We start from the raw sequence: 13,294 nt of genomic DNA, 5'->3' as shown, positions 1-13,294 counted from the left end.
ACAGCATTTTTTTTATATATATAAAGACCACAAAATGTCCTCCTCTCTCTATATCCCAAAAATCCCATGAAAGTAGCTTTTTGCATAGCAGCTGTTGGGACACACTAATTTAAGATGATGTACATTTAATACAGTGTTTTAGAAAAGCTTGTATTTTCAAAGGACTGAATCCCATGGTTAATTTTCAGGCATTATAACAAACAATGGGGAAAATAGTTCTGTGTAGCGATTTTCTTAAATCACATCATATGGTGGAATCCTAACTTGTACGTTCAGGTTGACAGAAAGGAGGAACTGAAAGGTTAACAAAAGAATACAAATTAAAATGTGTACTGAGCATGAGTCATTTCAGAACTACAGAGTGAAAGAGAGGTTCTTTTCACAGCAAAAGATTGCTCTGTTTCAACAATGCTGTCCAAAAAAGCCTATGTTTGGTTGACTAAATCAAAATAATTAATTTTGAAAGGTGTTTTTATTTTTTTGCCTGTATTTTTTACAGTGCAAATTCATTAATAAATAGCTATTAAGAACAGCAACAACAAAATGTATGACCTCCAAGGAAATGAGCCCTGTGATTTAACAGGTTGCATATGAGCAAAGGTATAGGACAAAGGCTATATTTTGCTGGGTCTTGATTTTACCACTGAATGCTGAACCTCCGGTCTCCTGCAAAAGGTTTCTAGCCCTCTCTCCTTAGAAAGACAGCTTGGTATAGACATAGAGGGAATGTAATATTACATATGGAAAATAAATAGGAAGAAAGATGATTGAAATATTAGAAATACTATGTTTTATTGATTATTTGGGGAGATTAAGCCACCAATATAGATGGGCTAAAAAGTAGAGTATAATTCTAGAAAGAACACAAGTAACATTATTCCTGTTGCAGAAAAGAGCATAATTTCTTTAATGATTATTCTAAAGGTCAGTTAGTAGAAGTTCACTAAATTTGTTTTGTATGGGTGTGTCAGCAGTTGGTATTAGTTTTGAAAAAACTAAATGTTTGACATTTAAAGTTATTTTAGATTATACAAATCTCACATTTCAAAATGTAAATTATTTAATGAGTAGAGTATCTATTGAAAAACTTTATCATCTAGTTTATTTGCCCTGCCATACAGTGTGTTTCCGGACCAGTTTCCTGCACAGGATGGTTTATGAAAATTAACTTGAATAACATACCAAGTAAAACTTACTCTACTATCAAAATGAAAACTAAATAGTCAGGTAATGGATTCTGAAACCAGGTTAAGGCTTAACAAACATATAAAGTCCTTAAAGGCATAAATAATACTGAAGTATATATTTTACCAAACACTTATTAAGTCTTTACACACACAACTCATTATCATTCTAATCCAGGGTCCAAATTCAGGATCATTTACTGTGAGACAACCCAGTATTATGTGTCTTCTGACAGGAGGCAACATGACAAGTAGAATGTACTCATGAGGTATTCTAGCCAAAAATGTATAATTTGAACCCAACAAACCTTTGGATATAACATCAAGTTTACAGAAAACGCAGGGGACTGTGGAACAAACTAAATGACAACACAAGGAAGCAAGTAAACGAACCAGAAAGTGCGACATTCTCTAGATCAATTGTTCTGGTTTTCTTCAGCAAGTCAGGATCATAAAAAAAGTATAGTGCTAGATGAAGAGAGTCTCGTCCATAGTAATTGGATGTATTGTGTGGTCCTGAATGGGAGGCTCACTCAGACAAACTAGCTTTAAAGGACATTTTTGTGTCACTAAGGAATTTTTAAAACTACATTCTGTATTAGGTAAAACAAACATTTACTAAAATAGATAGGTAGACATCATCAGCTGATAAATAGCAAGTTATAAGACAACATATATGGTATGAGTTCATTTAGTTTTAAAAAATACAGAGAACCAGAAAAATTACACCATTAGATGTTAAATATAGTGGATATAAAAATGTTTTTATTTTTCCTTGCCTGTATTTTCTGCAATGTAAATTCATTAATAAAGGGCTGTTAAGAATAACAACAAAATATACGACCTTCAAGGAAATGACAGTGTCCCTGTGACTTACCAGGCTGCATATTAGCAAGAGTTTATGACAAAACCCAAGTTTTGCCAGGTCTTGATTCTACGAGTGAATGCCTCCAGTCTCCTGAAAAATGCTTTCACTCCATGCCACTCCTACCCCCCTACTTCTCCATCAGTCACATCTTTCTGGGATTCTTTTGCAAGTAGAGAGTAAGTACTTCTTGTCTCCTAAAGACAGGGGGAAAAAAAGACTTCAGCTTCTCACCATACCCTAGGAGGTGTTGGATGAAATTCTTTCTCTGCTGGGCCCCTTACTCACTAGCCCCCCAGGAGGGAGGAGTGGCCAACCTGATAGGCTCTAGAACTTGACATTGACCGAAGCACGATTTATTGATGGGTAGGTTGCTGGGTCGAAAGTGCAACTCTGCACTTTTTCTCCCACACCAGATGGGGTAGACTGCGTGTCTAGTTCCAATATGTTAGCTGGGTATCACTATGTTAGCAGAAACTCATTGTGCCTCCCACCATGAGGCCATGGCCTGCCGCCCTCTCTCTGTTTCACCTGTAGCTGCCTGTCCACCATTCTCTCTCTTGCTGTTTAAGCTCCTCACAGGTGATGAGATAAGTCAGTCAACAGCTATCTTCATTTCTGTGGGAAAGAATCCCTCACTTTGACCTCAGCCCAATAGTGTAGCTAGTTCAACAGTCTCTTCAGCAGTGTGGACATATTTTTAGAGGCTATATTATAAATGTCCTTTGTTGACAGGGGAAAATTCCAGAAAGATGTACTTGGTTTCTGAAAGAAATGTAAGAATTCTTCAAATAGAAAATTTACAGCACATGAAATATCAATTCCTTACAATACTTTACAAAAATTATGGTACGATACATGCTTTTAGAGTAACATACCAGATAGTGAAATCTTTATAAAATGTACTATGTATTTCTACCTTTTTGCTTTTTTAGGCATTCCTTCTAGTTCTTTATTGAATGTGTTGATATTTTAACTAAAGGACATATAATAAAAATAAAAACAAAATAAATCCAAATGTATTTTTTTGCAAATTTTGAATTTCATGGAAATTTCTTATCTGAAAAATTATCCCCATAGCAACTAACCATAACTTTACTAACAGAGTCACAATCTCTAGCTCATTCTTGCTACATAGAATTGCAAGTTGCTGTGAAAAACAAGAAACCAGAAAAACAAAAGCATATCCTTCCTCAATGCTTTTAGCATGAGAACACAGTGACATTTGGTATTTTTGCTAAAGCAGTTATGTGTGTCAATGTGTGTATCAGCATATATTCTTCTTCTATCCACCAAAAGGATTGGTCAGGAAAAAACATTAATTTAATTTACCAGACAATTATAAATCCTGCACTATAAAGGAAGGGAGAAAAAGAGTGAGGCAGGTGGATAGGTTAGTCCTAGGGAACAGTTGTGCTATCAGAAAACAAGGCATTTTATCTGATAAGGAAGAAATTCATTACAGGTAGAGGGCCAAAAGAGATATACTTTTGACCAGTTATTTGTCTTACTGTAACAACAAAATTACAAAACCTAAAGTAATATATAACAATTTTTGTTATTACTTTCCATAAAAGGAAAGCATGTAAGGAAAGGGAGCATATAATATCCTGTTTTTATTCCTCAATTTTTGATAGATCAGGAAGCTGAGAAGTGAAGATCCCAGCAAACTGCCAAAGGTAGCAAAACTGTTTAATTGGTCATAGAGAGCATCATTCCTGCCTCCTCACCCAATAAGAATAGATCTATGTATTTTCACACTTTTTTAAGCTAGGTTACCCTGGTTTGTAGAGAGATTACTTGAACTAAACACAGGCTTTGAGTATTTTCTAGTTATGTCTTTGCCTTATGTCAATGTATTTTGTTTTTATAATTTTTTTTACTTCTGATAAAATCTTACAGAAAAAAAGCACAGTAGCTGCTCTTTGAAGGTAGCTTTGAAAATTTTATAATGTTAATATAAATCAGTAGAAACCTGTATCCTATATTTATTAATTTAGACAAGAAACATTGTTGCCTATTGTCAGACTTAACATTTAGTATTTCATTTGTTTTCATGCCAACCCTGCAAGTACGTACATATTATACTTATGTTTCAGAAGAAGTGAAGCAATTTGCCTGGGGTCATGTAGTTACTGGCAGAGCCAGAATTTGTATCCAGATCTGTCCTACTCCCAAAGCCACAGGATTTCTACTCCACCAGTTTACATGTCCTTCTCTCAAAGTGCTGTGGGTACTCAGATGGGAAGAAAAATATATCTGATTGGGAGAGGGATCGAGTAAGGCTTCAGGAAAGAAGGAGCATTTGAGCTAGTGCTTGAAAGTGTGCTTGTTTTGATCATTTGGAAATGGAAGGTTGAGAAGTGGAAACCAAGAACAATGAGAACAAATGGACAGAGATGGTAAGTCAGTATGTGTAGAGAACAAGTTCAGATGGAACCTAGGGTGAATGAAAAAGAAATGTGTTACATTAGCAAGGTGTTCGAGGTATAGAGATCCTTGAACAAAAGGCAGTGAGAACCTTTACTAACTACCAGTGGCCTGGAAATAGAGGTATGAATATAGCACACACTCCTAAAATTTCAATGGTATCTGAATAAGTAGAATGATTCTCTTCTTAAGAGAAGGTTCCCCTCCACTTTTAATTTATAAAGAGTAAGGAAACCCTTCTACTCAACAACTCTGAATTTAAATGTAAATGGTGCTTTGGATATCAAAAACAAACTCTACCGGCCTTTCATTAAGATAGATGGATAGACAGATAGAGATATTAAATATTGGTTTCTAAAATCAGGCCATGAAAGTTTTATTGAAAGTGTCTTGCTTTAATTTAGATAAATATAATTATAAGTTTGCCTTGCCATGGTAAAACTTTTAGTTATAAAGCTTAACTATGAGACTCATCAGCCACCTAATGTTGAAGAACTGGATTGATTGTATCTATGCTGCACCTGTACCGAGACTGCCCACTAGTTTATTTACTGTGGCAGTGTGTTTAACTAAAACATTATTTCCCAGCTTCCCTTTCAGCTGGCTGTGTCCTGTCATTAAGTCCTGGTCAACGAAATCTAAGTAAATATTTTTTTTGCATGGGCCTTCCAGGAAAGTGCTTAGTGGTAGGGGTGATTTTTGTTCTGCCAGGAAAATGGATGTGATAGCTGGAATCCCAATGCCCATAATATCTCTGCTAACCTTTTGGTGCCTTTGAACAGAATAGAAAGAACACCGATCCTTGCAAATGAATTAGAAAAAGGTCCTCCTCTGTGTATATGCAATACATCATATTATACAGACCCCACTCACTTCTTGGTCTGGTGCCTTTGCAGTAAACAAACTGCACAACCATATGAGGTGGTCCTGACAGCAACACTGGACTATGAGGCAGGAAAGGAAGGCATGTTCTGAAGATAGCAAAGCTAAAAAGAGAAAGAGACAGGTCCCTGTTGACCATGGATGTGCCATATCAGGCCTGAGTGGGCTACTTCCAGACTCCTTTTGCATGAGAAAAAAAATTTTTGTTTGTCACTTATTTTTGATTTCTTTCACTAGCAGCTAATTGCTAGTAAATTAAGAACACATGTCATGTTTTGAGAAGTGCTACTATTAATTACTTAATTAAACAAATGTTCCTTGAGCATTATGTATCAGATACTCTGTAATATCCCAATAAAGACAGTTTACAATCTAGGATGTGAAAGACACATGTGTACTTACATAGATAATTACAGTATACTGTAACATAGTTGTTCAGTCTCCATATTGCACAAAGGTATGCGGCTAAGAGCTGAGTAGGGGCTGTGCTTTGACAGACTGCATTCACCAGAGGGGCACACTTTTCTCTTGTATCATCACAAATGGATGTCCGTTTTTAAAGACTAAGATTCAGCCAATAAGATTCAGTGCCTTATTGTTGCTTAGTTCAGTAATTTCCAAACTTATTTTAACAGCAGCTAGCCTTCTTTGAAAGAACTGTCATGAAGAAACATGTATTAGTCTGGCTGTTTTGGTTTTAGTGGTCTAACTCAAATTAGTTTAGATGTACAAAATAATTTATTAATTTATTTATACTTATTATAATGGAGGTGGGCACAGTGGGCTAAGGAAATAAACAGTAGGGCTCTTAAGGAAAGCTTCACAAAGGAAGTGGTCCTTGAGCCAAATCTTGAAGGGTGACTTCAAGGGGTGGACAAAATGGAAAACAGCATACTATGCTGAAGAAAGAGTAGGTACAAAGATACCTAAGAGAGCATGTCCGGTTTCAGAAATGAGAAGTAGAGAGAAAGGCTGGTAGTTAAGTGGCTATAGGTAGAGGTGGTAACAGAGACAGCTTATTAAGAGACATAGATGCTTGTGAAATCAGGTTTTAGTTTACAAATTATAGGGAGTCATTGAAAGATTTTAAAGATCAGAGTAATATGAATAGCATATGTTTTAGGAGGATGCTGGGATTATCCTTTATCCCAGGGATACATTAATAGACAAAATGCAAGAGGTCACGCAAAATGTGACAGGCTGACCTAAGAGAGCAGTACATTAAAATGGAGAGAGTCAGTTAATGAGAATATTTAGTAGATCGAACTGTTAGATTATGGTGAGGATGTGAGAGAAAAGTTTGGATGATTCCTAGGATTCTACACTGGGTGATCATTCATATGATTGCATGACCATTAGCATGGTGGTACAATTTTTAATGACAGAGGGCCACACAAGGTCAGGAATAGACAATCAGCACAGTTTAAGATATACTGATCTTGAAATATGTGCAATATGTGCAGACTGACTCTAGGTGGACATACCCAGGAGGCAACTGACAATATAATTTCAATGTGTGGTAAGAACTCTGAATTAGAGGTGTAGATTTGGAAGTAGTAACTGTAAAGATGTACAAGCATACCTTAGAGATATTGAGAATTTAATTCCCAATGACTTTAATAAGGTGAGTATTGCAATAAAGCAAGTTGTAATCTCTTGCTGGTGGAGGGTCTTTCCTTCAATTTGTGAAAAATGCAACATCTGCGAAGTGCAATAAGACAGAACACAATCAAATGAGGTATGCCTATAGTTAAAATTTGTGTATCTGGCTGTCTAAGATTCAAAGAGTGTGTTTGGATCCAATATGAAAAAATGTGAGAGGCTCAAAAAGGAAAAGAGGTCTATTATGGCCTTCATGCTGCCAAATATCTTCCCACTAAGCAGTCAGTGTCTGATATTGCCATTGTTGTGATTTATTCCTTTAGGTTAAGGTTGTATCTCTAAGTAATTGCTTCTTAAAAATACCTTTGGGACAAATTAAATAGACAACAGAGTAGTTTAATGAAGAGAAAAAAACTGAGCTAGTTATCCGGAGATCAATTTCTACCACTGACTTAGCCTTTGACTACCTGCATGGTGTTCAGCAAGTCACCTTGCCTTAGGTTCCTCCTGTGCGAAATGAGGAAGTAAGACCAGGTGACCTTCAATGTTTGGTAGACTGCGATTCAACCAATAATATTGTGTTACTGTACTTTAATTTTAGTTCAGTGATTTTTCAAATGTACTTAGCAGCAGTTAGTGCTCTTTGAAAGAACTTTCATGCAGAAACACAATGTGTTAGGATATGTTGGTTGCTGAGGTCTAACCCAAGTTAGTTTACACGTAGAAGAAAATTCACTGGTTAATATATACTATGTGAAACAGTGCAGCTGGACCCCATGGATGGTTGAAACCTGAGATTGGTGCATCACCAGGACTTTCTCTCTACATTTGTCACCTCTGTGTGATGGCTTCATTCTACACAAGGTAGTATGTGGCCACTGGCCAGTCTCAAGACTTCCTTTTTCCTTCCTTCTTGTCTCAGACTACCATGATGATGGAATAGCCTTTCCCTCCCTTTTCCCTGAAAATATTCTGGGAATGCTTGCTTCAGCTTGTGTCATATTGCCCACCCTATAGCCAAGAAGTTGAGGGACTCTCGTGAGCTGTAGTTGGCACTAGAATCACATGTTTATATTACAGGCAGAAATAGTTTCCCCAAAGAAAAGGAGTATTGTTCACAGAAAAATGAAAGTTACCAGGCAGACAGATGGTCAATATGTAAAACAGCTAAAACACAAGCTTTTCACCTGAGGTCCCACCTATATGGTCCCCTTTGAGTATCCTAGGTGGCTTCTGAAGCATACCTTTGAAGATCCCACAAGGATCTTTGGAATATAACATTCAAGTAATGGATTCTATTGATTGGTTAGCATGGCAGGTACCTGCAAGTCCTTGACAAATGAAAGCACTAGTTATTTACTGAGGGCAGGGGTGTGTCTACCTAGTAGAAAATTCCTGGAATACAGGGAAATACTACAAACAGTGGTTCTGATGTTGATGGAGTTGGGGTGGACATTCTGAATTTTCAGGGATCAAGAGGATTGAGACAGAGAGTGTAGAAAGAGTAGGCAGGAGGGCATCAAGATGAACTTTGCCTACAATTCTCAATCTCCTTTTATCTAAGGCTAACATATCATACAGCACCCTATTAATAATGGGGAAAAATGTTCTTATTTAGGTAAGATAGTGGGATGGCCCTTGCTGTTATCAGCAGTCATTCTAGAGAAAGGAACAAAGGGTAAGCTGATGGAAAGAGAGTTGATGGACCTAGAAAGGGACAGAGGCAATGAGTGAAGCCACTTTTCCTGGACAAATATGCCCATGGTAAGTAGTACCTCAAAAATACTAGAAATAAAGTAATGGGGATATAGGGAGAGAGAGAAAGAGGACTAAGATGAGTAAAATATGAGAAGATACAGAGGAGTGTAGTTAAGTAAAACATAGAATATATAGCCCTGTCAGGAGTCTGGGACATTAAAATTCAAGATCATTTTGATTAATACTTGCTTAAAAGTTGTACTAATGAAAGTTATGTAAATTACATTTAATTATTTTACCAGTTATACCTTACCGAATAATTTAAATGTGATTATTTTTTTGGAAAAGTTATATAGCTACTAATATAAAAATGTATATTGACATCAGTAAAATCAAATTTAATTCTTTATCAAATAGTAATAATGTTCTTAAAATTTTTTTAGATCCTTGCTTTTTGAGCAAGTTTTTCAAAGGAATTTCAGAAAACAGACAAAGGAACATAATTACAAGGGATATTAGAGATCCAGCTACCTGTGCTACCTATAGGAAAAACATGAAGAGATTGGATTTACTCAAATATTAATTGCTAATTTGGAAAAGACACAGGTCATTAGAACATGAAGTACTTTTTTAAAATTCATTAGGAATAAACCAATTTTGTAATAATAAAAATAAACACAACTGTTGCTTCAGAAAAAACCTGTATCTACACAGCAGTGCTATTAAACCAGTTTGATCAAAAGGTCTTACCTAAGCCAGAAGTTTTCACTTGTATAAATCGCTTATTTAAAGATATTTTCTTACTGTGTTCTTACTTTTAATCTTTATTAAAAATTGTTACTACCTGACAAACATGGGAAATTCCGATGAAATATGAAAGGCAGGTTAAAATGTTGTTGTAAACATTGATCTATAAAATTACATTTTAAAATGGCTTAAGTGTTACTCTTCAGTTAGAACATCTTTTGAATTGGACTCTTAGAGGAGAGAGGTTTTTGTTTTTACATCAGTGAAGGGTTCTCAGTATTTTCATAGCACCAAAAATCTATTTGAAATTATTATTTCTCAATTCTCAATCTCATTGCAAATGAGTAAAACAAAAATCTATTTTTGGATTATATAATATGTAAAAGTATTGCTTTCCTTTTGTTTTTAGTGAGTCAATTCATTTGCTGTGTATTGCATAGAGAACATCCCTGAGATTAACTTTAACCTGCATTCAATTGACCTTTTTATAATAAAATCCTCTATGCTTAACTTTGAATGTCACAATTACAATTATTCGGTGCATTGTGACTCAGTATTTAAAACTTAAAGGCCAACAGTGAACATCCCCTATATAAATCGGAGCTTCAGGACCAGCAAACCTCACCATTTAATTAGTCATTCTTTAACATCCACAAAGGCTCTCCCCTTCTCCCCTCTTTCCTCACTACTGCAAGTCTGCCTGTGAACATGGCAGGTATCGCTCAAGTGAAAATGCCAGTGCTATCAGCCTTATCCTCCTGGGCATTGTTGTGACTATTAATTTTGTGTTACTTTTCATACTTTCAATTCTGGTTTGTCCTGTGAGAATTTCCTGTTTATGTGTCTGCTTCCCCTATGACTGTGAGCTACTGAAGAATAGGGACTACTTATGCTTATCTTTGTATCTCTGATGCTAAACACAAAGTCTGGAGCATTAATACAGCCTCCATAAAAGTCTGTTGTATATGAATGAATAGCCAGGAATCTATATAGCTGTATTAGAAGAAGCTTAAATTTGTGAGAATACCCCATCATCTGATATTTATTTCCCTCTTTTTTTCAACATTTGGTAGTAGTTCTCCTTGAGAAAGAATGTTTGTGTGCCAAGAAGAAATGCTGTGGCAAGATGCTATTGAGGCAGGTTTACCATTCTAGGTTCCTGAAGTGACTTGTTTGGCCTTGTTGCTTACAAAGCCTATGATAATTATTCATTATATGTCAGCTTAGACTCAAGATAGTTTAGAACGAATGGGACTTTTTCCAAGTTTAAGATCATTTTGATGCCTGTTACAGAAGCTAGTATGGAAGTGGTGTTGCTAGGGAGAGAAATAGAAACTTAGCACAGGTGGAAAACAAAACAGCCTGAGGTCTGCTAAGCCGTTAAGGGGCTTCTTTGCTCATTCACTCACACTTCCTGGTAACAAAAATGAAAGTGGTGAAATTGTTCTTCTGCAATGATGGACTCTTTTAATAGCTGATCAGTTTTGGCTAAATGGTGATTTGCATTTTTACCGCACCATTTTCCCCAGGAGTTTAAATTGAGATTTTTTGATTCAATAATAGGGCCTAAGATTAACTGCAACCAACACAACGTGCTTAGTGTGCTAAACACCCCTCTAGGAAAAAAACTCTGAACATTGCTAATATGCCCGTGACCAGCACTGGTAAGTACACAAGCCTGGAGCATGCATTGAGAAACAGATTGTGCAAAATTGCAACAGCAGTATTCTGTCTCTAGAGCTGGCATGATTTGTTTTTTTGGGCTGCTGGTTGCAACAGCTGAATGGAAATGACCCACAAAAACAAAATTAAGCTCCAGAAACTTAAAACGTCAAGGCCACATTCATCAAGTAAACATTAATATTTCTAGTTTACATTTTGATGTTTTCATTCTGCAGCCAAAGAGACGTGATTATATCGCGAGATGGGAGAATGACAAAATAAATAGGACGTGATTATCGCAGAGCGTCACAGGTTCTTTTATTTACCTTTCGCTTTACAACCTACAGACGTTACACATTTAAAAAAACCCACTGAAGATGTCAGGAAACACTTCTTTCGCTCACTTCACCTCACCTGGCATCTCAGTCACCCAGACCAACGTTCAGCTTCTGTCAGCTTCTGGCGAACGCGCAGTAAACAGCGCCGAGTCCTCGCAAGAACGCGGGGAAGGCGGCTCGTCAGTCTCTCTCTCCCCGCATCATGCATTTGTGGATGTGGGTTTTTTAACACCCTACCAGCCTTCCCAGCTCCGCTCGACACTCGAGCAAAGAAAAGAGTAAGAAAGCAGTAAGAGTAAAGCAGAAAATAGTAAGGACCCGAGGCCGCCGCACGCGCACGCGCACAGTGCCAAATTCGGCGCCCAGGGGGCGTGGCCGAGGCGGGGCGATGGGGCTCCGCCTTCTTCCCCTCACCCCACCCCTCCGCTCAGGGGAGTGACTGACTCCCGCCAGGCCCTCCACGTCAATCAACCCTTCTTCTCTCACTCCCTGCACCTTGTTATTAATCTCAATACGGATATCGCGCGGACGCCTCTCCCCCGGCCCTCGGGGGTGTGAACGTGTGTGAGAGCAAAGACACCGAAAGCTGGCGTTTCTGTGTAGCAGCCTCGGCCCCGGCAGCAGCAAGCGCAGCAGCAACCCCCGCAGCGGCGGCAGCCTCAGCGCCAGGAGGCCAAGGCCAAGGCCAGGCTTTGCGCGGCTCTCGTAGTAGTAGCCGCGGCTCCGGCGGCTGCGGGGGCGCAGCTTCCTCCGACGGGGGCCTTCTCCTCGGCAGCCGCGGGACCTCTCCTGCGCGCCCAGGGTCACCGTCCCCGAAGCCCGGCAGCGCGGCCCTCGTCCCTTCCCTGCCCCCGTCCGTCTCCTTCTAGCTCCCTTCAGCAGCCCTCCTCACCACTGCCTCTGCCGTTCTTCAGGCGGCTCGGCCCGGCCAGCCCGCCCCGCGTCCCCTCCGGCCGGTGCCTCTTTTCCCCCGGCGGGCTGCCTGCATGTCTTTGCTGCCCTCAGCCCCGCCGCCACCGCCGCCACCGCCTCCCCCGCCGCCGCAGCACCAGCACCAGCCGCCCCGCCGCCGCCGCCGCCGTCGCCGCCCGGACCCCGGCGCGCTGAATGCAGGTGAGGAGAGGGCGCGGGCCCTCCGGGCCCCGGAGCTCCGCGCTCGGGCCAGCCCGGCTCCGGACCCTGCCGGCCGCGGCGGCTGCCCTTCGGGAGGGGCGGGAGGGAGCGCGGCCCGCCCGTGGGTGTTTGTGTTTGCGTCTGCGGCCGTGGCCGCGGCCCCGGAGGGGAAGCATCTGTGGGGGCCTGGTGCGCGCGCGCGCGCGTGTTTGTGTGTGTTTCCCCTGCCGCGGGGAAATGGCTGCTGTTGCTCCTCCTGGGCCAGAAGAAGAGAATGAGGTAGAGTGTGTTCGTACCTCCGGGTAGGGTCGAGAGTGTTGGGAAGAGGAGCTCGTCCCCGGGGAGATGGGGTGGGAGAAGGACTAACGTGTGTGTGGGTTGCGAGTTGGGACTTTGGCGGGCGGGGAGGCGGCGGTGAGGAGCCGACAGCTAGTGGGTGTGTGTCGGGTGCGGGGCCGGCCCGCGTCTCCGTCGGAGGTTCCCGGGTGTGGGTGTTGCGGGTGAGGGGGTTTCTAGCTCGGGGCCCGGGACTCTGGGGATCCGTGTGGCCGGGGCTCTCAAGTAGCGTGTCCCTCCCCTTTCGTGGCCGGGACTCCGGAGCCTGGCAGCTGAGAGCTGCCCCGCGGGATCCGGGCCGGGGCGGGTGAGCGTGTGTGCCGCACACTCCTAGCAGCCGGGCCCGGAGAGCTGCGGGTCGGGGCCGCGCCTCGGTCCTCGCGGCCGCGGCAGGAAGCGCGCCGGCCTGCGGCGCGGCCTAACCGCCTCAGCGCCCG

At 40.8% G+C, this 13,294-nt stretch overlaps 2 protein-coding genes across 4 annotated transcripts in view; one reads left to right on the top strand and one right to left on the bottom strand.

The window, feature by feature from the left end:
- Positions 1–1,619: 1,619 nt before the first annotated feature.
- LOC118502034 lies at positions 1,620–12,697 on the bottom strand. The gene is made up of 3 exons (XM_036032705.1): positions 12,458–12,697; positions 11,485–12,281; positions 1,620–2,246 (listed from the first exon to the last, which is right to left on the bottom strand). Exons 1-2 carry the CDS (start codon positions 12,695–12,697, stop codon positions 11,634–11,636), a joined length of 888 nt encoding a protein of 295 aa, XP_035888598.1. The 3' UTR covers positions 1,620–2,246; positions 11,485–11,633.
- Positions 12,270–13,294, top strand: part of CNOT6L (CCR4-NOT transcription complex subunit 6 like) — a 91,322-nt gene continuing 90,297 nt past the window's right edge. The window contains exon 1 of one of the 3 annotated variants that reach the window (XM_036022548.1): positions 12,270–12,521. Coding sequence is in view for 2 of the 3 variants with exons in the window: in XM_028506965.2 (XP_028362766.1) it covers positions 12,796–12,800 (5 nt within the window). In the remaining variant the exon portion in view is untranslated. Of the gene's footprint in view, positions 12,522–12,695; positions 12,872–13,294 lie in introns of those variants that run through there. The other 2 variants (XM_028506965.2, XM_036022546.1) reach the window with 2 other exon arrangements.

The sequence above is a fragment of the Phyllostomus discolor genome, chromosome 1, assembly GCF_004126475.2.
Source record: "Phyllostomus discolor isolate MPI-MPIP mPhyDis1 chromosome 1, mPhyDis1.pri.v3, whole genome shotgun sequence".
Taxonomy (NCBI): Eukaryota; Metazoa; Chordata; class Mammalia; order Chiroptera; family Phyllostomidae; genus Phyllostomus; species Phyllostomus discolor.
The sequence above is the reverse complement of the archived record's forward strand: the minus strand, read 5'-3'. Positions and strand labels throughout refer to the sequence as shown.

Bases quoted from the DNA above. Each gene is read 5' to 3' on its own strand.
- LOC118502034 (XM_036032705.1), bottom strand. From the start codon at position 12,697: ATGCTTCCCCTCCGGGGCCGCGGCCACGGCCGCAGACGCAAACACAAA. The intron at 12,282-12,457 runs GTGCTGCGGCGG...GGGCTGCTGAAG, and splicing joins CGGCGGGGCGGCTGGTGCTG to GGAGCTAGAAGGAGACGGAC.